The sequence below is a fragment of the Bombus pyrosoma genome, linkage group LG7 (assembly GCF_014825855.1).
Source record: "Bombus pyrosoma isolate SC7728 linkage group LG7, ASM1482585v1, whole genome shotgun sequence".
Taxonomy (NCBI): domain Eukaryota; kingdom Metazoa; phylum Arthropoda; class Insecta; order Hymenoptera; family Apidae; genus Bombus; species Bombus pyrosoma.
This window is the reverse complement of record NC_057776.1, coordinates 11,516,939-11,541,463: the sequence shown is the minus strand read 5'-3', so window position 1 is coordinate 11,541,463 and position 24,525 is coordinate 11,516,939. Positions and strand designations below refer to the sequence as shown.

General features: G+C 46.1%; 1 protein-coding gene across 2 annotated transcripts in view; it reads left to right on the top strand.

Annotated features, from left to right (window-relative positions):
* LOC122569158 (TSC22 domain family protein 1) overlaps nt 1-24,525 on the top strand; it is a 74,634-nt gene that overhangs the window by 32,680 nt on the left and 17,429 nt on the right. For both annotated transcript variants that reach the window (XM_043729731.1, XM_043729730.1), the window contains exon 2: nt 8,858-9,143. In XM_043729731.1, the coding sequence (XP_043585666.1) occupies nt 8,858-9,143 (286 nt within the window). The remainder of the gene's footprint in view (nt 1-8,857; nt 9,144-24,525) is intronic.

Sequence of the window (24,525 nt, the reverse complement as noted above, 5' to 3'; positions counted from 1 at the left end):
TTTTCTAAGAGCTACGATGTCGATAGAAATTTATTTCGATAATGAACTCGGGTAGAACACCCGGTACAAAGCATCCGCGTGGCAAACGCAATTCGAAAAGGTGGCGCGTGGACCGGTTCGGAACCACATTCCCCCTTGACAGAAGTGCCGAATCATTCGGAGCTGTTCCACTGTCAACGTTGAAACACAGAATTCTTATCGACGGGAGATTTGACCGCCGGTGCTACTCCTCCGGCGATACCACGAAATCTCGCGCTCAATTAAGCGATCATTGTGATCTCTGAACGTCCTGATTCGTCGAGTTTCGTAGAACATCGAATGTTGTTCGAGCATCGGTATTGAAGAAAAGTTAACGAACCTGTGATTAGAAAAATGTTATTTCAGGGACCAAGTCGTAGTTGCGCACCAGGGAACTTTGAACGAATATCCATTTATAAAATAATAATGTGGAAGAGCTAGGACATAAAGTGATAAGTGAGTTTCTGTGTACCCCAGTCTCTTCGCGATTAATACTCGAAGCCATTAAATAAGATTTACAGAAAACGTTGAACTTGGTGCCTTTTCTAATCGTAGGAAACGCAATCTATAATCCAAACTGACTCTCGAATCGTTCGATTCACGCCCGTCTTTAACCTCATGGGCGCATTAGTTTCCTGTCTTATGAGAAACCTTTGAACATCCTCGGAGTCGAACATTTACTTTGATGGCTAAGTAATGATTCTTATTTCACGCAACGCTCGTAGGACACACAGTGGCGATCCGGCGTACGACCGCAGAATAAGCGGGCTCTACGGTGCCGTATGGTAATCGCTATTCGGATTCCTCACCACGGGTCGCTGGATCATTGCGTTTCCTAGTAATAAATTGTGTACCTGAAGCCCCGCGTGATACGTACAAGCTTCCAATGGACGGCGCACTTTGTATCTTTTAATCTATGGAGCCACCGTGAAAAATTCAAATGGCATTCCGACGAAATTTCCCATGAACCGGCTAATCGCTTCCGTGACGTTCTAGTATCCCTATCGGGGCCGATAAACTATCAATTTATAAGAGAGGCTCTCCTCCCAACGAGATTCACTTTTACATGAAGTTTTGAGATATGCTCGAGCGGTTTTATTCGAAGCCGTAATATCGGATACGAAAAGAGAGGGTCGAAAGTGGGACCTCGACGCTAACAGCCGGGCAATCTCTGATTTTCTCTCCGAATGGCGGAGATGATACGGTCGGCCGGCAATTAGCCACCGACCTTACGCGTCCACTCGGTTCGTTCCAGTGCGGCTTGTGAACGTCCGCGTCTCGTCGCCTGGTTTCTCTCTCGTCATAGCTGTGCCGGCCCGGGAGGATCATGAGCTATAATCACAAGAGGGGTCGTCGAGCATTACAAACAGCGGCCCGTCACGCGAGCCGGTCGAGTTAGCACCGTTCAGCCCGGGGACCACTGTCGGGTAACGTTGCCTTCCAGGGATCGTGGCAGCAGAAGAGGAGAAGGAAAAGAAGAAACGACGCGAAATCGGTAGTAGTTGATGATCATAATGGTGGAAGTCGAACGAAGGAAATGAAGAGGGCTTAAGGACGATGAAAGGAGCGGTCGCAGCAACAAAGACAACGGAATGTGTCCAGAAAGAGACGGTGACGAGAGAAATCGCAGGTTCTACCGGAGAATCTGGCCTCTCCGGGTTTCGCAGAGAACGAACGTATAATATCAGCGCGAGGAAGAAAGAGAAAGGACAGCGCGGAGTCGAAGGAAGATACGGGGAGAAGAGAGAAACGAAGATCTCTTTCCTGGTGGTTGGGAAGAGAGGGTGGGGGCAAGGTGGATCGCGGATTGAGTCATTATGCTTGCTCGGAGGAGACCACAGGCCTTGATGCGGGAACGGCTGCCATCGGCTCGTGAAAGGAAACCGACCGGATGATTCAACGTATACAGACGGACAAAGTAGTCGCGGTGCTTACTATACTCTGCACTCATCCTTTCCTCGTCCCTATTCTTCTTCGTCTCCTTCATTGTCCGCATCTTCCTATTCCCTATTCCTCATCCAATTCTCTTCTCGTTTCTCTTCGCTCCATCGTTCATAGACCGTGTTGTGGAACTGGTTATGGTACGTTCATCAAGTTTGACCAGGACGAGAAGGACGAAGACGAAGATAACCTGTCGATCGCGCGTTAGCTAATTTTCCTTCCTGGTTGGTCGTTCGCGTTTTCTTAGAAATTGATCGTTTCCTGTCTTTTTTTTCGCGAACATTGATAAAGCGACCTGACTCGTTACAGCGAAATTTATTAACGCGTTTGGTTGCTTTTCGACGATGCGCTATCCAAGCAACGGAGAAATGCCTCTTCGAATAAAACGAGAGTTTTTTCTTAAGAGTAATTAACGTAGTAATGCGAAACGCACGCTGGCGTTTACTAATTAACGGTAATACACCGCCGTAAAAATTGATCGATCTTCATTTTTTCGCCCACGACGATAAAATCTCTTTCTTAGCCGCTTCCTCGTACTTTTTCTGTCGTACGCCGCAATAAAAGCGACCGAACTCATTACGCAAAAGTTTGTTAACGGGCTCGATTCTTCTTCGTAATACGTTGGTTAATTAAACGGCTTGTAATTTATGTTGGCAGCGAGCAAAGCGCGCCTTTGTTATCAGGGGGTAATTGGACTTTAGCAAAATCGAGCAACGCTACCGGTTTTTTCGCCGTGGCAATAAAGCCCGCTCGAACGAAAAGCATTAATAAATTCTATTCCGGTTCCGCGTGAGGTGCGTTCTCTTAGTAACAAGCGATTTAAGCTAAAGATCATTTACAGTCATTCCGATGATATCTTTCCAGTAATTTTCATTATTGTATTGAACGATGCCAAAATTAATCCGCTGCGATAACGAGAGGTAAAAATTTGTTGCGTACGTTATTTTCCGAGCGATGTCGGTCTCTCTTAAACTGATAATCGAATCATCGAACAGCAGCATCTTGTTGGAATCGCGACAAAGATCGAAATCGGGTCAAGTAGGACTATTGCACCCGCGTGTACATCAATATTATGACATCGGACTGGTCCATCGACGAGTTCTGCACCGGTATCATTATGGGTAGCTAAGCCACCACTGGATTTTATCTCGATCATCGAGCCGGTGTAAGCCAAACGAGTTGACAAGTCCACGATTCGTCGGAGAAAGGAAGGTCGGGGCGACAAATAGAAAAGGAGAAACCACAGGTACCAGGGTCGAGGAACAGAAAAATCGTTGCCTGAAACCACACGATCGATTACCTGACTCTTGGAAAGAGAGGGAGCGCGGTCGGGAATCTTTTGACAAGTCACTTTGGACCGGGCAACCTGCTTTCGCGGAATCGCTCCCATCGCTCCCGGCTGATACCAATCTCGCTAACATATCGTCCAGCCCACAGACACCATAGTGAAATGCATATTTCGGTACATTGCGTGTCCCTCCATTCCTGTCCGTTTGTTTCCCCATTTCTTTCCCTTTATTTGTCTCTGTGTTTTAAAATGCGAGGCGAGCGTAGGTGTCCTGCGGAGTATCAAAATTTATTCGCTCTCACCCTCTTTCGCGTTAAACGCTAAATTCTCCTGTGTTCATCACCGTCCGATTGTGTCACTATCCGATTCATCCGATACGATGCGATTAAAGTCACACGGAATTGTTCGAACATTTGTTTTCCCTTAAGTAGCTTCACGCTCGATAGTCCACGTTGAACGAGAGTCGAGAACAAGACAGTCGAGAAAAAAAATTCCCTCGTCGTACAGATTGCCATGATCGTAACGGTGAGAAACGCGATACAGGGAAAAAGTGGTCGTTTGAAACGTGCACGAAAGACTTTATCAACTTTCTTAATGCGAGAGAGTTGCGTGGCACTACGTACATCAGGGTACGCGTGGGGTCGCGCACGACAAACCAGCGGGAGATCGTAATTTGCGGCATAACTCGACGAAGAAGAGCGCACTTTCACGGGCATTGCGACTGCTCTACTTGTCATTCGTGTAACTGTACATTGTTATTATGTCGTTCAGGAATGTGGCGTGGAACGGATCCCCGGATAATATCACATGACACGCGTGTTCACCGACCTTTCTTGTACCGCTTAAATCCTGTTTCTAAGTACTGTACGTGTCACTGTCCTCGTACGTGTAATTTCGAATCAATGTCAATGGTATTACGTTACATAAACTATTAACTATATATAAATGTTAGACAACAGAAAAAGGTAGGCTAATAATAAAAAATATTCGTTTCGTATTTCAATTCCAATCGGAGCGTCAGAAGAGATTCCAACGGCGGAGACTTCAACGCCGGCACAAGCGGGATCGATCCGTTTTCCCAGCGGCCGGCAATTAAACCGAATCCGTGCTCGTGGTCGCGGTTACGGGAGGAAGAGTAGCATAACACGGCCGCGTTTGTGCCTTTTCGAGCATCGAAATTGAAGAATTTACGAGGTTGGCCAGCCCGGGCATTTGCCTTTACACCGCACCTCCCTTAGCCCGTTCCCTTAACAGCATCCTCGTATCTGCGGCCGGTCTCCCTCGCGTTCGAATTTCGTGGTCCCACGTCGATGCTTTCTCGTCTCGTTTCGTCCATCCGTCCGCTCGTCCGTCCGCCCGTCCATTCGTCCGGCGTTGCCGCGCGGATTCAATGTCCATGCAAAGTAAACGGCGGCCTCGAGAACGGCTGTCAATTATCCGTTATATACGGCCCTGGCCCTCGAACCCATTCTTAACGACCCCTTAAAGCTGGCCACGAACAGTCCAGCCCCCTCTCCACGCGTCTCTCTGTATCGCGCCCGAAAACTCGGAGGCATGGGGAGGCCTTCTTCGACGACAACGAAAATGACCACGAGGACACGAGCGGACCAACGAGAACGAGCCAAGGAACGAACGAACGCGCGACACGAGAAGGACGAAATTGAAGAGGAGGAAGACCGGCTGCGAAACCGGGGGTGAGGTGGAAGCGGTTTCCGGGAATCGTTTGGTATTCCAACGCTACCGCCACTCGCGGCACCTTCCTCCTTCAAACTGCGGACAGATTCCTCTGCGGCCTCGTCGAAGAGGCCGATACAGGGACGATCGCTTCTATAGCCGCGCCGCGAAGTGTGTCAGAATTGCAAATGGACAGCGCGGCAGCCGACGAAACACAGAGACCGACGCAGTCGACGGAAAGAGGGCGCGAATTCCAACGTGTAATTCTCTAAGATGGATTCGTGCCGAGAGCAAGGAATTCGTGCCGTTCCGTTCCAGGTGGGGGAATCGGGGTTTCGGGAAAAGGGGCTGACACGTTCCGTCCACAGTGGGAAAGGTTCGTTCCGATTTTACGAGAGAATTCGTCTCTTTGTCCCGCTGAGAGGAACTGTCTCTTTTTCTAGCGCGTGTTTGTTTTACGACGCAGAGAATGAACCCTCTGTGCCAGCGGAGAACCTTCGAGTCCTAGTCAAGGTTCTCTAACAATGACATTTCCCGAGCATTTCTAGAGCTTCTTTATGACCACGATTTAAAATTCATAGTGGAATAATACGATAAACAAGATCGGTTGGCGTGAAGTTAACGAATCTTTTAACGAGGCGACGCTCGCGGAGCACAGGAACGAATGACGCGGCGAAGAGAACGTTCAGGTTAACAGATACGAGGCATCATTCTCTCGCTCGTAAACGCCAACGCCTCGTAATTATAACGATACGTCCCGTTCGAACGTAACGAGCCAACTGAGACGAGATCGAAAAGCCACGGGCTTCTCTCGTGGCACACCGAGGCTTTCGGTCTGCTCGTTACGTTTATAGCGGAGAATCGCAAATCAATCAATTTCTCTCACGAGGAGACCTTTCTCCGAACGAGTTAATTGACCGTAGCGCGACAAGCATCGTGCTCTAAGCTGACTTCATCACGATTTGTTAACGTAACCGTGTGTACGTACTACAGCGAACTGTTGTGTTCACTCACCGAGTTCAGGCTGCTCACGATCCCTGTCAAACTCCTGCTGAATCTTGCACGATTTGGTTAGTTGTTTCGTTTACACCGTTCTTGCTCACTACTCCTACTCGAATTAATTGCGTGAACGGCGTTACGTAACGGTGTGAATTTCTTCGAATACACAAACTTGACGTAGGCTCTTGAGATTATAAAAACACGATGAATTTTGTAACTTGTTTAAACCAACGCGACTTGATATCTTGGAAAAGTGGTATACGACGATATTCTATTGTTTCGTTCTCCATCATACACGGTGTAAGTTAAAATTAAATTTGACAGATTGCGCTTACCTCGATCTTCGTAATACCTACTGTTCTCAGAGATCAGTAACGGATGATCAAGGTTTTGGAATGAGAATCATTGAAATTTTACTGGCACGTCTATTTAGGTACGCTTGGATGTTCGCGTTTTTCGTACGTAGCGTGATTGAAAACGCCTGAAGCGTGGAATACGCGGCGATTCGTCGAAGGCGCGTCACCGTGTGCGGATAATAGCTTATTAACAAAGCATCGGCGAGGCGCGCGAGGAAGTGACAGAGCGGTCTCTCGAACCAAGCGGAACAGAGAAAATAAAAAAGCAGGCGAACAGGGAGGTGCGATGAAGAGGGAGATGAAATCCTGATGCCAGGAGTCCAGTCACGGGTTTTGTCGACGCCTTCGAGAGAAGGGTCTTGACACAACGGGGCTTTAATTACGCCGATATCACGGTAATTAAGCCGATCAATGCATGCTATTGTGCGGCGACCGCGGGGCCCCATCGACGCTAAGGCCCATCCATAATCACGGTCATGGACCCCCTTCGTCCGACACAAAAGCGCCCCGGCCCATGGGACACCAAGGTGTTTCGATCCTTGTGCGTTACTTCTTTTTGTGGAGAAACCGCGTGAAAGGAGGCACAAAAATTGACGCGATCTTCCACATGATACAATTCGTTTAATTGAAACACGAGCACAATGTAATTCTCGCGAAGGCTCACCTCGAGTTCGTGCATGAACAATGTTTCTCGTCAAGCTCTATCGGCAAATTGTCGAGAAGTACAAAGACACGACATGGTCGAACATGAAATTTCCGATTTCTTGGAATCAATTTAACGATGTTTAGAGGTGCACGAAGTTAGAACGAACGATAGGACGATAGAAATTACTGTTACGATTTATCCTCAATTCTAGTCCTTTGTGGCTCGTTCTTTCGATAATCACGAGCAATTATGTTGCGCGTGGCTGGAAGGCAGGTTCGGGCTGTGACGAATATAAATACGCTCCTTTCAATTTCTCGTAGTTGAAAGAAACGCGGCGTGGAAGGTGGTATTTCTTCGAGTCGAGGGAAATCGTGTGTGAAATTCGTTGCTCGAGGCGGCCACGGTCTCGTGGCACATGGTCGTTCGTCGGGGTAATCGCGGCTTGTGTAAGCATCGATACCAGAAAATCGTTCGAAGTCGCTCCTCCCTAAAGCGTGCTCGCTGGGAGGTTAGTCTCGTCGCAGATACCAACACGACAACGTTCATTCTATTAATCGAATGGAGTTTGCGTTACAATCATCCGCATGATATTTCCCCGTAATATGCGCGAGTTGATCATTTTGTCGAGTAGAATCCTCGTGGCTTCCAGTTATCAATGATTACAGCGTAATTCGTGATCTTCGTAAGGGCATTTTAACTTTTCGATCATGTTACGGTTTTCATTACGAATTCGAAGGTATGCTGATAGTTATAGCAGTCTCCGTTGTATAACGAAATCATAAATTGAAGCATGAAGGAACGGTATTATTTGTTGCAAGCCATGTTGTACTTTTAGCAAAAGTTACACCAAAACTGAGATAAAAAATGTATACAGCGAGGAATAATCTGTCATCTCGGCAATTGCCCTGTTAGCAACGCGTTTCTGCAATATTTACATTCAACTTGGAAGACTTCTTCATTCAGGAAAAAATGTAAATTTCAATGATTCAAGGGAATTCTAATAAAAACAAAAATATAGAACAAAAAAAATATGGTATGTTTAAAATAACAGCTCAAGAATACTCAGCAATCACGTGTCATATTGTTACACCGTGGAAGTTACTACAAACTGCTTACACGCCTAATGGAACATATTCGAATCTTATCATCAAAGAAATCGATGAAAGGAAGATGCATTAGATCTCTCGATGATTAAAGTCCGTCGATAGACCGTGGAACGATGAGAATATTTCCAAAGGTGCATCGTCACCATTCCTTTGTGCACTGCCCCAATTATAAGAAACACTCCCAAGGACGCGACTCATCAATCCCAGTTATTCGGTCGACGATGAACGTACGAACGCTTTGTCACTGTTTACCGAGGTTTATCCGTCGCGTAAAACTCGGAACTTGGAAGCGATGAGACGAAGGGAGAAAGATTTGTTTGCGACCGCCCGCACCGTTTCAACTGTTTGTCGTAGGAGTTAGGACGACCGAGCGTTCTCCACAAAGTGCCGCTCTCTCTCTCTCTCTCTCTCTCTCTCTCTCTCTCTCTTCGTCCGGTCGGTTCAGAAAACGAAACGACCAGCCGAACGGTATACTTTTTAGTCACTATTTGCGCCGGTGGTTCACGAAACACGAGCGGAAGAGGGTCATCAGTCTGTTCACTGCGATTTCTCGCTGCTTTCCTGGACAGATGTAGGTATCCTTCCAACTGGGAAGCGTAATGTTTCCACGCTGCTTCCATTAACCGTATTTATCCGGAACTTCTTGTCCATTTCAACCTGTTAAAAGAAAGTCGTTCTTTGGTATCTACACCATCCTTTACTCGACAATTTTCTGAACGTTTAAAGGAGGACCCAATGTATAGTCGAAGGATTCGTTGCACTGTAATAATAGTCTTTTTTAAACGTTTCAACCAAAATCCATTGTTTAATGGGGATGTTCACGTTGCAGGTGACGGTCGTCAGTACGAGCACACCAAGCACCAACACGGTTCATCCCAGCGTAAACGACATGGACTGGTTTGCCGGTGTGGCCGAGGAGGAACTGCTGTACTACACGGGCGTCGGCAACGACGTCGATTCTCTTTGGGCTGTGATCGGGAGCTTCGTACCACCGCCGCCTAGACCACCTTATTTACCCGAGGAGGGTGTTACCACCGACGGACTTACCACTTGTGATTTGTGTTCGTGGGCGTGGAGGAACAACAGGCATTCCTTTTCTCTCGACGGCACTCTCGGTAAGTGCCACCGGCACAATCTTATTTCCACCCTTCACGCCCTCCATTCCAACGATACTGATATTCCAGGTATTCGTGGGTAATCATTCAAACGCCCGACGAATCGTTTACTCGATCAAATTTATAGATTTTTCTTCGGTTCCAATTAAGATCCTTTGTCTGAGTGTTTTGCTTTGACGACGCGTTTCTGGAAGATGATGTTTTCAAAGTCCCTTTCGGAATGCCTTCCTCTTGTCAGCTCTTCAACCGGGCCTCTCTTGAAAAGGGTTAGGAAAGTATTATAGTGGTAACATCAAGAGCTACGTGTTATTCCTTCTGTACATACTCCATCGTATTTTTGGCGTATTTGCCGAGTAAACAGCTTTTATGGAGGATGCTTCAAGCCAAGTTTTTATCGAAAAACAAAGTCTCTCCTAAAGTATCCTCCGAGTCCAGTGACCAGTACGACTCTCGACATTCGCGTAATTAAAGGATTTTCGAGAAAAATCGGACTGGATGAATTTTTGCGAGTGTTTATAACGAGATGTAACGATGCATACCGACTAAGAAAATGACGGGCATTATCGGACGCGCGGTGTTCCATCCTGAGGTTTCGCTTGCTCATTTTCTACGTAAGAAAACGAGAAGATACTCGAAGTCGATGGTCAGGCAGCTGTCGATATAGTCGCAGGAAATTAGTGGCAAACGAGGTGAGCCGACCTATTAGCATTTAATGTCAGGTAATAGAACGTTAGGATGCGTATATCTCTTAAAGCAAACTATTAAATAACAAAATATTTACCGCTTGTTTCCGATAGGATCAGTGAAACGAACGATCGATCTGCTTGTACATTTGAGAAAAAGGAGGAAGAGAAGTAGTCTTTTAATGTACGTGTAACGCTACGTAGAACATTAACGTCTCGTATACCTCGAAGGCGTTCGCGATGTCATAATCGATAGGACAGAATTGGTTAAAACGTAAAAAAGGAACGAGCACGCAAGGTGTACGTCTTCCAGCGTATGGGGTCCACGGGGTGAAAGGTCGACCGTTGGGTGCACCATGGGAGGCCCGGCGTGCGTTCGTGCCTGTAAAACTTCACTGCACCGCTCTCTCGCACGCTCCCTCTCCACATGTCCCTCATTCGACTCGCGCTAATTCTCGTGACGGACAAATTAAGACGGATAATTCAAGAGCTCGCCCTCGCTTTAGCCCGACCTCCACATCCGGCTGAAACGTTTCGACCAATCGGAGGCCCGATACGACCACTCCTGTGTCTCTCCCTTCAGCGATCGTATTCACGATCTATTTTTCTCCCCTCGTTCTTCGACTTAGTTGACACGTTGGTAATCGTAGAGGTTCGCATCAAAAGGATACGAAACGACATAATAAAAAGAAATAGAAAAAAGTAATTCCAGACTGGCAAGTTCTGAGATGCGAACATTTGGATCTGTCAAATTCGATATGGACGATTTCAAGGATGGTTATAAGGATTCAAGGTTGGTTACGCGGAATTGAATAATAAAATACAAGATTGCATATAACTGAACAACGTAAAAACAAAACCGCATCGATCAGTGCTTAAACACTCGATGTAGAAACGGTTTCGATTGAAAAGGTTCTTTGGACGGAGGCCGTGCTGTACATTCGGTCGGAGGAATTCGTCCAATCAGAAAGCCAGCTCTACCCTGAAGGACCTTGGTTCGCACGTACGCGAACCAAAGTGTACATACATACATACGTAAGTCTGTTCGTATCGTGGCAGGGTGCCCCACCTCTGTTCGAGGCCTGTTCGGCGCAACCGCCCTCCTCCTTGTTTCAGCCCCTGCGGGCCCCATCGTTCCAGGCACGCATTATCGCCATTACCATGAATTCCAGCAGTTATTACGCCTCTGTTGTACCGCCACGAAAATGGCGGCCCGGTGCATCCTACCGTGCAACGAGGACGCGCTCCGTTCGGCCCCATCCCCGTTTCGCTCGGGCGCCTGTGCTCCCGGCATGTCGTTCCACCGCTTACGCCAGCCGACAATTAGCTTGGAGAATGGTGGCTTCGTTTTCTCGCCGCGTTTCGTCGCCCGCTTCATTTTAAAGCGAAGATTTATTCCTCCTTCTGTCGACGTAGCGGCCGCCTGACGAACCACTGGCGAACGGCTCGGGCGCTCGTAAATCCAACGAAAGGTCGCGCGAGGACGGTCGAGCGAAACGCAAGCTCCGACACCATGGAAATTGAAACTCGCACGCCACAGTCGAAAGACGAGCGCGACCCGTTCAAGTGATGGATGACTCGTAATAAGCCGTGCGGTCGATTTTAATGCCGTTATTAAAGAGATAAATCAACTAAAGATCGAGGCGCTTCGTAGACCGATGAGATTGCGGCCGATCCGCGGCTGGGCGCTGTTGTCTTGTCCGAAACCGATGCAATTACCCCGCGAAAAACGCTAAGATAAATAGGGAGGAGGGAATGGGAGAGGATAAAGAGAGAGGAGACCCCGAGATGGGGGGATGTTTAAGGCAGCCTCGCGATGGGGTAATCATCGCGTCACTTCGCATCTTGCGCGACGTAATAATTATGAGATCGCGCCTCCGACTCGAGAGTCGGTGGTGCGAGTGCGCGAACTGGTCGTCGTGGCATGAAGCGACGCGAAGGAGAAGACGGGATGCAACGGGCAGATGAACGAAACGCAAGGGACAGAGAGAACTTAATTCGAGCTCTCGAGTTTCTTTCGAGACCGGCTCTCGTGTGGACGCGCGATTCCTCGTGACTTCGGGACCACTCGTTCCTTAGCACGACAACGTTGCTAAGCATCTTTTTGAACGTGCTGTTTGATCGCGAATATTTCTCCACTCGAGATTTTCGAGTACCGATTTTTAAACCAGACGTTGCATTCCTCTTTGTAGCCCCGAAGTATGAAACGCATATTTCTTAGAATTAGATGCGAGATATATGTATAATATAGTGCTTACCCGAAGACTGGGTAAATTACCACGTCGAAAGTTGACAGCAGCAATCGAGACGCATCGCAAGATACGAGTGTATAACGGTCGATGAAAAAGGATCAGCCGGAGGCGACGCGTTTCCATCAGCGATCGCCGCTCGATTTTAACCGATCGTCCATCGACAGTGGATCGTTCGAGTAAAATGAGGGTGCACCCAACGGAGTGCCGACAACCGCAAAGAAACACGCTAACGCGACGGTTGAAGCGTCGTGGCAGCATCTCGAATGGGAAGTCGAAATCGCCGCGTGAAGCTCCGTTTTAAACGCAATGGATCGTGGCTCGCTTGATTGTGAGCTAATCACGCGATGCCGCACGAAATGATCGCAGACCGTCAATTAGAACGCGAAGCCGCACGCTGATTGTAATAGCACACGTCGAACAACCTCCTTCGAGCGTGTAAAACCGTGAGACAACTTCATCCCTCTCGCAGCGAATGTCATTTATCGTCCGTGGTCTGGTTTAATCGGCTGCTTGTTAGGATATCCTTGCGTTTCGCAAAAGCATGCTCGTCCTCGCCTGAGTCATCCTTTTAATTCGCGTTACGCGCCCCCGGCTACGTATATTCGTATTGGGCCGATGTTATCTCTCGTTGCGTACTTATATACTGGACCCAGGCTACATAACGAGGCCTCTTTTTCTCTTTGCACGGTCCAGTAACAGCCCCTCTGCTCTGACCGGGAGCGTTCTTGTCGTAGCGTTGTCCGTTGTGCTTCTTTCTCCTCTGCGAGCGGTGCATCGTCACACCTTTGGTAACCAGGATAACGCCTCGAGATTTCGGTGCCTCGAAGTTAGGGTACAGAAAACTGCAAGTGCTTTCGTGAAATTCACTTGGTTTCTTCCCGGAAAGTTTGAAGACTTTCGCAATGAAAAATCGCAGTCTCTTTAGTTATCATCCATTTGTTTGTTTCCATGATCCGTTTCTTAAAAAATTAAAGAGTTTCGCGTTGATATGTCGCAATTATCAAACTTTTTCCTGCTACGACCTGTTTATCCCAAAAGAAATGGAATATCAGAGACTTTTTCTTTACATAGAAAAAATCCTTTATCTCCAACGACCACAATTATAAGGTGATCCCTGTACAACGAGTTCACTTTTACGCAAAGGGTCGGCAACGATAAATCGTTCGGAAAGAGGAGCTGGGAGTACCCCGTTTAATTGAGCTGGGCATCTAATCGAGGAATCCATTGGTCATCGGTGTCGTTTTCTCCCCGTAGCCACGATGTCGCATGTTTCGGTTCGCAGAAAAAAGGAGAAACAGGCTGGTTCGCGCCCGTAAAGTGCGAGCTCCAGAAGGATGCAAACGAGAGCGAACCAGGTCCCTTTCGTGCGACCGAAAATTTTTCGACGGCTCCTCCTGGTGCCCGGCACTTTTATATGCTCTCTCCCGAGCCGCGTACATTTAATCTTAGAGGCAATCTCGCCCACGTAGATTTATTGGCAACGGTTTCTTGCGCGCTGCAGGGCTACCGTACACTTGTGTGCTCCCCTTTGATTGCGTGCACCCCGATTCGTTACGCGTGCTCGCATTTATCGGCCGCTTACGGTTAATCCGCGCGTCCTGCCGAGGAATTGTTCTCCGCTCGACTCCAATGTATGGCAGAAATAAACCAATTTGACGTTTTAAAAAGAACGAAACAGATACAGGACGCTTTTGGATTCTGGAGTGAGTGAATCTTGCCGATACTTTGGTAGCGTACGATGACAATGAACGAAGTTCGTGTACTGGTTGATATTCCAACTCGACTTAGAACCTTGAAGGATTGAGGATAGGATTTTCAACAAGAGGATGAGACGAAAAATTCGCACAAAGGGATTTTCTATTAGTTTCAGATGCTATATGTATATGTACCATAGCGATACGTCAAAGAAATACGTTTCTAAATCATTTTCAGTTATCGTGCCAAACCTACACGCTCGAAGCTCATCAAAAATCCTACCATCGGACATTCAAATTTCCGAGGTTACATTTTTGTAAACATCCTTGATAGTTGGGAGAATTTTTAATTGCCTTTTATGAAAGCCATTAGTTAACAGCATTCAAGTCCATAATCTTGATAGGTCTCGACAAATGAGCTTCTCACAAGAACAGCCAATAACTCAAATGAAGCTACATGGCGCGATGGCATGATTCACGCGGCAATGCGAACTCGTCGTTCCATGATCCTGATGAAAAATGCTAAGCGGCCGCCTCGAGCAGATGGCGCAAAGGAAAAAAAGAAGTTGCGAAATTGTATTTGCATGGCAAATTGAAAGCGGATAACAGGCGCAACAGCGCTGATCGTCGAACGATTAATTAACCGCGCCGTGCGTTAATGATATGCAAACAAACGGCACTCGGATACGTTCGAGCGAATCATTAATCCGCGGAGAAGTTGTCGGTGCAACGATGAATTTAGCGTTATATACGAAAGGCGCACATGTAGCACGTGCATTATCGCCACGAAGGACCAATTTCTCGGACATTATGCTTTGAGGACGATTGAAATGGAATTAGTTATCGGCTGATCCTCGATCGGTCGAGTCGGCGATTGTCGCGGAACGATATATTACGCGAAGTTTACTTTGGAACGAAGCGTGTAAATCATAACCGAAAAGGTGTTGCTATAAATTAAAGTATACAATAGTTGTAACGCTATAATTGCCGTATTCGAGTAGCGTGACGTTCATTAAACACAGGAAGACAGTTGCGTTTGTCGTCAAGATACTCGTAACTCCTTAACAATGACAATCGATATAATCAACAAGGACCGAGCAACGAGTCGCGGCTAATGATCTCGTTGATATTGAGAACTACGTGCTTCGTGAAAACTTACATGAATTTTGTAACCTTGAAACTGAGTGGAATTACCTTTATCACAGACACGTAATGAGTTACAGATTATTCTAAGACATCCGGTCGTCTTCCCAGACACTTGTCGTCCTTATAAATACCTTCAAACCTGGTCGCAGGTGCCTTCTCAGGCTATCGTCTCGTTCACGATAATAGCGCACTGTATTTGCTATCCGACGTTCTCACGTGGGTCGCGCTTAACGAGTTTTCTGTTAGCTTACAACTATCAGAATGATAGTTGCAAAGCGGTTCGAATCTCGTATGTAAATTTTGCTGGACTTTCAAGTTTCCTAGAAACAAGACGCATTCGGCAATCATTCTCGAATTCCATTAAAATTTACGCGAGCAATAAGTAGCGCTCAGCCAATAACGAGCCAAAAAGTCGTTGCCCTTCGGCTTAATTTCATCCGTCGAATGATCGTTCCTCGAAGACAACATTATTTCTATGCTTTCCTCCTAATCGCAGGTGTATCGTTGGTTGTCACTGGCTCGGCCCATTCCCTGGACCGATAACAGAACGCGGTGCACACTTAAAAGTTCTCACGAGGATCGCACTTAACAAGCTTTCTTTCTGCTCGTAGCGTAAAGAACGGTCATATTGATACACCGAGCTACGCGATTCTGCCTGCGGTATTCAGGTAATTAAGATTACAAGACGCGTCGATTACCTGGAGACAGGCTATCGCGTGTTTTCCAACGGCTGAACACAGTCGTCTCGATGCCTCTTATCTTCGCCACTTACCGAACTATGCCGAACTTAGGCGTCTTATCTCGGAAACACGGCCCATCCACCGTGTTCCGGAAACATCCGCGTTCTACGCTCTCTCCTTCTTCCTCTCGCAACCTTTTTTTTCACCATGGTGACACGCGCACAGCCACGCACACGCGTGTGTGTACACAGATACGTCGTTCGTTTAGGAATTCTTGTCGTTGGAAGGATAGCTGAGAAGTAGCCTCCGTTATTTATCCCTCGTTTTTTCGCTTATCTTGTTTCACGCGACGGGCGCGCTCACAAGGAGAAGAAAGAGTTGTTAACAGCTGGCGTATATCGCTACATTAGAACCGATAGAAATACCACCGCGTCCGTGGCAAATCAACAACCCGTGGCTTGCCAACTCAACTCGGTTCCTCCGAATGGTAGTAATTTCTTTCTCTACATATTTCTTTCTCGTTTATACCTAACGGCCCACACCGCTGTTGATTACCACAATCCACCGAAGGCTGTCTATTCGTTACCTTTATTGACACGTGAATTTTCTACTTACTTTCTGTTCCAGAATAATGGAATAGCAAGGTGGTAAATTGATCTATTCGAGTTGATCGAGCTTCGATTCGATTCTTGATAAAATCGTTTTCTTCCTATCGAATACTCTAAATGGCTGTAATTTTCGATATTACATGTGAGATCGATCTGACTCGATTGGTTTTACGACTTGTACAACTTTTCTCCAAGAAGAATCACCAGAGTGTATTCACAAGCGAAACAAAACGAATTCTTTTTACTCCCTCAACCGATCTCAAGCTCTGGCGTTTTCAAGATCAGTCGAACGACTCAAAGACCGAAACATGACTGGCGTTCAGAGAAAAAAAACCGCTTCAAACGACATAGACACCGCAGCAATAGAGCCATCAAGTCATAATTACCGTACGAGTCGTTGAAGTGACTACAAGCGGCCGTGTTCCCAAAGAACGATAATGCCCGCTTTGTTTTCCTTCTGGCTTCTTTCCCTGCGACCATTACCGATTACGCTCAAGCGTTCTCAAACGGGAAGAACTGTACCTCTGTCTACGTCGAGTCGAGGAAGGATGAGGAGAACCTATCCACTCGATTCTATTCTTACACTTTTACACGACGCAAGTACGAGAACCTGACATTGACGTGTGCCAAGTGCTGGTTCCCTCGTCGGTTCGCGTACGGTTGACGTAGAGTATGAATGATTCCGTTAACTGGACGTTGCCTCGCGTAGCCTCAGGATTATTTCTCAGGAAACGTTGAAGGGTGCATCGAGCGAAAGCTGCTTCCTTGAGAATTTTCGACTCGCTTCGACCCGTTGAAATCGGATGTTAGAGTGAGCCTACGGTTCAGACACTAAGCAATTGACGTTGTTGAAAACATTATGCTCGACTCGACGTGTAACTGCCTCGTATTTTTATTTGTAAATAGTATCCTTGATTGGAGAGACTGGTACAGCGAGCGGTGTATCAAGATTGATGCGTACTCCGAGAGCTGATTTTACGCATCTAATCGAACCGTGCGATCTGTAGTGCCGTGGTCGATAACCCATCGTGCGAAGGTGACAACCGAGATACGATTGACATCGCGTTGAATCGGAAAGATCAGACGATAAACGCGCCACTTCGCGATTTTACGTTCTCTACTCGTCTCTTCCGACGACGCTGAGTCTCTTTAATCTTCTCGTTACTCTGATGACTGCTTGAAAAGTAACTTTAATGATCCTACGTAAATCCTATGGCAGAATGAACGGACATTTTTCCGCAAATGCAACCCTGACATTTTACAATGACATAGGTAATTTATTAACTTGGACGAGCAGAATCGTTCTCCCAGCGATTGAAATTTTTAATCATTGAGAAATTTACTTGGCATCTGTAAACCAAAGTCGAATGATTTAAACTCAAAATTGTACCGCCGTAAATCACAGTAATTCTTCTAAATGCGGAATAACAAGAACGAACAGAACGATACGTTCCATCTCGATTCTGACCCACCCAGCGTTGACTGTCAATTCGGCTGTCTTTCTGGCCACACCTTTACGGACAGATAGACAGGAGCGGCGCGTATGGAAGCAGCGACGGACCTGGTGAACTTTAGATGGGATGACGGATAAATCGGAAGAGCGATCATTCACCTGATGATGGATCTGTTCTCGGCTGTTCCTTTATTCCCACCCCTGGTCTCTGGTCCTGTCTTGAACGCAACCATCGCGTACACCTTACAACATATTTTCAATCGCGATCTACGATCCGGCGTTGTACGGCTTTATCTCGATTATAGTTCCGAGATGGCAATTGAGTCGGGCATGAATGCAGTATAATTCCATCGTCGCTTCTCCGGACAGATAATGACCGCGTTACGATACAGTAATGACACGATTGCCGCGCCATTAATACGTACGTTGATTGTAGATTAATATGACGTAATGGAACATCCAGTTACTTAGTTCCTGTGTCTCGAGGACAAAGCACGATCGTGGAATTTTTCATTTCTTATCTTACTTTCGTAAATCTCCAACGGTACGATAAATCTTACGAGCAAGAAGTTATAGTCTTTCCAGCGACGCCTGGAGACCTATTAGCCTAATAAGGTGACGGTATAAAATTGAGGAAAAACCAAGCAGATTACGGTAAAACAAATGATCAGGATCAAGGAGAAAGAGCCTTTGAATGTACCTTATATCTCGGTGATACGACAGACACCGGATAAATGAAGAATCCGGTTTCCTTCCCTTAAAAATATCCAAAAGAATCCAGGAATAGCATCGTGATCGTGTAACTAACAAAACAATGATTGGATCGTTGCCAAACGTTGGTCTCGTTCTTCATCGAGTCATCTGTCATGGCGCCTGTACCATGGCGTCGATTAACTCGTTATAGTCGTTAACTAAATTATATAGAAAGACCTCGTGTCCGGCTGAAAATACATCGTTTAGTCGTTCTCTGGGTAGCAATCGAAGTAACGAGATGATTTACGCGTCGTTAACGTGGCTCGGTGCCGCAGATCGTTTTAGAAAAGGCAGTCGAAACGATTAACGGTGAAAGTCTCATGCGTAAATTACGACGTGTCTCGGGGAAGTGTGCCTGCCTCGATAGCGTCGAGATCCAGATAACGTGAGCATCTTTGACTTCTAATTTCATCGAAATACCTTCCGGCTCGCCTGCATTGTTGAAAATATTATCGAAAACCGTGGTAACGACGCTATAAACACGAAGGTTAATGGCCATGCCTGGAGCCGAATATTCTCATTTTGCTGATTAACTTCGACTAAGTTGGTAATTAATTTTCGTTTCTTCTGGGAAATAATTCCAGCAGTCCTTTTTACACGTTCGTTATATATTACCGATGATATTGTTAGGGTAAAAGAGTAAATTGAATATAAATAAGCAAACCAGGAATATAAACAAATTGAATCTAAAGGCGTAGATAAAGAAGCTGATAATACATTCTCCTTTAGAGCTTCGTAACGATATTATTAGTAAGTATTAAAAATGTCGGGACAGAATACCGTTTGAGCAGAAAGGTTATTTTATAGATATCGTAAAACGAGCAACAGATGAACGAAACGAAAGATAGATTAAAAATGATGTTGTCGAGACACAACGGAAAATAAACCGATGGACCTACAATTTCGTCGATCGTCGAGAAACTAACGTCGTAAATTCTAAAGAACATTCGTCAGTCATTTTCGGTACACGATCTGTTTACACGACCATTTAGGAACTGAGCACAGGGCTTAAATATCTTTTGACAACCGAATAGCCGGATGCGCGATGCAGGGTGCAAAGGAGTAGTCCCTGATGACCCTCTGAACATTCTTGTGCTGGCCCATGGCTCTCGAAAGCTCGTAAAGGGGAGAGTAAAGGTGATTTGCTGTCGAGCTACGTTCACCCTCGAAACCATCGTCGTATATCTCGTTCCTCTTTAATCGTCCGTGTCCAGCTAGAAAAATTTGATCGTAAATAAAGAATGAATTAAATTTTATACTGGCAGTGTGAAAGCAAAATTGCCGGTCGTCGAAACCAATTAACTTCTACGGATCTTCGAATCGTCTGACGTAATTGCGCTTCGTTCATTATTCGTTTAATCGATACGACCAGGAAAGGAAAAAGAAAGAAGGATGGCAACGAAGCAGAAATGAATTCTCGTTTCTCGAAATTTAAACCTTTTACCGCTAAAAGGAAATACGCGTCATCGATTAATAACTCCAACCAAAGAATTCTTGAAACAGGTACAGTTTTATGAATCGCCCGTTCGAGGAAAAAACAGTAACCCCGTCGCTATTAAGACATTAAGATCCTCTGCGGTCCGCTTAATTCCTTAGGCATACTTGCGGTTTCCCTGATTTATTCCGCGCGACTATTTTCAGATGGTAGCGAGTCGGATGAGGATAAAGTCGTGAATATATAATGAATTGGACGAAGCCGCGAGTATATTGAGCCATCAGGTAGTCGAGATGGCCTATCGAACGACGCTCTTAAAATCCTCGATCGCGCGCCTTTTATTTACGACCGACCAACCGACTAATTTCTTGAATAATCGCGCGAACTTTAGTGTCACCTTTTAAGGCGACGCTCACTACAATGTTGTAACGATGACCAAGCATCCTCGTTAACGGCGTATCCTGGCTACTTTCCTCGAAAGTGCACGCTGTTAACCAAGACCAGTGATCATCGATAACACTGGCAAAGAAAACACCACAAAGAGTCGATTTTACCATGAGACGAAACGAAAGTAACGAGATATTCGCTGAAGATGGTCGATCGTGCTCACGCAATCTCAAGACAGGGATCGTTACCTTTTCAAAAAAGATCGATCAGGCTGAAAGGACTCGAGAAAATCGATTGGTTCGCTCGAGCAGAGGTAACGTTTTCTGAAACCGCGGCGCGGCCGTGAAGCAAAAAGACCCGGAATTCCGATCGGTTCATAGACCGTACTGAAAAGAGACCGTGTTACGAACCGAAAAACAACCGATGAAATATACTTAAGAGCGCGTAATTGTCGGCCTCTCCCTTTCTCCGGTCGGCAGCCGCGGTGTATGCAAGCTGGCCCGGACATTTACAAAGCACGCGATTAACAGCAAAAACGAGCAAACCGAATGGCGTGGAAAAGTAACAAATAGCACGGGTACAACCAGAGCGAACGAACAGAGAAAAGACAAAAGAAATGGAAAGTAGAAAAGAGTAGCAGACAATAGAAAAAGAAAAGAGAAACGAGAGTAGAACCGAAGGCGGAGAGCATCGCGAGAAGAAGATCGCGAACGGTATATACCTGAGGCTAAGGGAAGTACAGACTCGAACAGACCGAATAGAGATAAGAGCGGTGTGTCGGGGTAAAAGGAGGCCAACAGCGGCAGCAGGGATGATGATCGTTGATTTCGCCCGCGGAGCCAAAAACCGAAGCCGATTAAAATTGCCGCGGTGGCGGGCGACGCGACGGCTCAATTATCACCAAGCAAGCAGCCAGACCTGTGGCGCTCACGAGCGTTTAAACGTGCGCGCGACTGCAAAACGACGAAACCAGAGAGAGCCAAGGCCCCGGAGCGATCAGCGGCGCCTGACTCCTCGGATAAATTATTGTTGTTAATGACATATTTATTGATGGTACGCCGGTGGATAGGTACCGGGAAGCAGCGGCATATCGGTCGGTATAATTTGCTGATTCGAGGGAAGCTCAGACCTTTGCCGACTTCCCTCTTCTCCGTCGTCCGCCTGTGCTTCTCTCGTGGACCACTTCTCTGTGTTCTACTTGCTCGTTTTCTCGCTGGATCTCGTTGCTCCTTTTCTTTATGTTCTTCGTGTATCTCTTTTTCATCCGGTAGACTTGTCGCTCGTATCGCTCTTGCTGGGTCCTTTGAGGGTGATTAAGCGAACCGGAGGCGCCCAGGGCGTCTAGAAAATCGCGGATCGAGAGGCACGCTGAGGGTAATTGTCGCTTCATGATCGTTGTTTGTAAGATGAAACGCGATTAAGGGAATCACGATGGAGCGGTGATTTTTAACGAGGGGATGGAGTTGAAGAGTCCGAAGGACAATTTTAGCACCAGCAACGCATGGAAAAAAGTACTTCGTCTCCTCTTACTTTCTATTTCTGTCCGTGACAAAATAATCTTACGCTATTTATGCGTCTTCAAGAAGTTTTCTAAATATCCATCGTGCGTTTATATCACCTGACTGAATAGTATGCGCGAGAGGGACATTCTCACCGGAGAGACGAGATCTTCACGAACGTTCTCCTTTTACGTCGCGAAATCTCATCGCGCGACTCCGAGGAGAGAGAGATCGAGCCTTCTCGCGGAACGTTATCAGGACACACGAATCGTTCCTTAATGATGATTAATGAGCAGCGTACGCGAACACGCGGACAAGCAACAGTTGCGTAACTCCTCTCGGTAATTAGCCGACGGAGTCGTAATTCAACGATCGCGGCTCGTGGAAGCAGGCTGGCCTTTGAGCGGCGTTCGGTGCTTAATTATTTTGTCACTAACTGAATACCCGACTACTAGAGGGTCTACTCGCGCGACATCGTCCAGCCGCGTAATCAGCGACAATGCGCCACGGCAATGAATGGGAGTCTTTTTTTTCTTGCCACGGCCCGCTGACAACATGATAAACGCTCGTAATTAAACGTCGTGTGAAATATGGAAGACGAAAGCAAATCCTCTCCGAGTCTCAGGTAAACGGAGAAGAGAAGAGAGCCCGTATTAAAGCGGAAGCCAGTGAATAGCGTGCAATCATCGGCAACCGCGAGGTTCGACCTCGCTACGAGAAAATTGACGAAACAAAATGGTAATCCGATTGAATGAACTTACAGCACGAGGAATACGATCGCCGTCATCGTTTTAGCGAAATTGTTACGAGTATTGAATAGTTATGAAATGAAATTGTTATCGATAAATTCCATGATCGGATCAATCGATTCGTTCTCGGTTTACTTCCGACCTTATTACAGATTACAAGTTACAGTTACAAATTTATAAAGGTAATAAAGGTAAATACTATCGACCGCAGGGTTCAAGGAAGCGATTTCATTGAAGATTGGCCACGCTGATTGAGTTCTCGTTAATGGCACCAGGGACGCCCTAAAATGGTTATTTTATTTTTCGTACATTTTACAAACAATACTTGTTCCTCGAATTTTACGTTCTTCGCGGTAATTACTATGATCGGTCGTTAGTATTTAGACAATTACGACCTATGGAATTTCTTGTTAAAACTATTATATCCACACTCGATGATGTGTAATTATTACTATTGCAAGGAGTGCCGTTTTTAGAAAAAGGACCAAAGTAATATTAAAAGAAGAGGGAATTAAGAAACTCGACGGTCTCGTACAATAATCATTCGTAAAAGGTCTGACGACATGGGTTTCTAGCGGGAGGTAAAACCTCGACGCGTGTCAACCAAGAAATCTCTAATTACCATGGCGCGGACCGATGTCATCGTCTTTTTCGCGCGGACCAAGGATTTGATTTTTTCCGCGCGAAAGACGTCTGTGAAACGAAGGATGTTCTCGAAGAGAGATAATGACAAGTTGCTATAATTATGCGTATTAAATCTCGTAGCAATTCTGCACGAATGGGTCGAAGAAAATATTCGTATTCGAAATTAGCGCGGCAGCTGTCCGCGGCTCGCTCTTTCCTCCTTATGAGCGAAGAAAGCACTCTGGTAGGTCGTTTATTAATACTAAACGTAAGCCGATGAGAAGGACTCTGTAATATACTACCACGATCTGTAAAATGAAAAAATGAAGAGAGAAACTCGATGAACCAACCTTGAAAGCACATATTGGATAATCCATAAAAAGCACCCTGGATATAGGCTGTCAAAGAGTCGATACGTATCGAGACGACACCGATGATTAATGTTTCGACGATACTTGGCTAAAGTTCGAATCTGATCTCTCACGTGCGTACGAAGCGGGAGCAAGCGTGATTCGACTCGAAATTAATAGGTTTGCGTAATAGATTTCGAAACACCTTTCGCCAGTTTTCTATTTAACGCTTTGCCGGATGATGGTGCGTTACAAGCAGAAAGTAAAGAGGCAAGGTGTTGCGACCGAATCACAACGGTCTCGTGTAATCTTCAGGTGTTTACGGACAACGCCGCAATTACTGATTTACATAATGACTGTACAAACTGTGGAACGCTCGTATGGAAGGTTCGTTAAGCGGTGGCGATGAGACGGAGGATGATTGAATTTTTTCGCGTCTCGTGAAAATTTTCAATTAAAATCTCAAAGCGAATAAGTTACGAAACGGTAATGACACGTTTGACGGCGAGCCGTGTCAAGAGAGAAGGGTCGAAAAGCCATCTTATCTGACGAGATGTTTACTCACTGACGCAAGATTTCTATTATAGATACAAAAAATGCATTGAGATGAGAGTGATACGAAGACGAATGACTGAACTCGAAAGAAATACAGAATTTAGTTTTTACTTTTAACGAATACAATATATCTAAAGTACTTACTTTTTGGTTCTAACGCGATATTAAAATCAAAATATCTTGTAATCTTTGTTTCTTATCTCTTAAGCAATTTATTGCAGTAACTGCAAGTTAAACGGAGAGATAGCGAGACTATCAATAACGTGATGGGCTCGGTTCTCGGTGGTGGTCGTGTATCACGGCTCGTTCTTTCAGCTTTTTCACACCTGTTCTCAGACTCGTCCCGTGAAACGGACGATATTCGCATAAATCGTGCAGCGCATAAGCGCGAACTCGTTGCGTGTCGGGCTCGAGTGTCGCCAGTGGCAGGCAACACGTGTAAAATCGAACCGGAGAATGCGTGTACCGGCGGCGTTCACGTCCTCGTGCATGTCGACCCCCCACGGATGCTTAC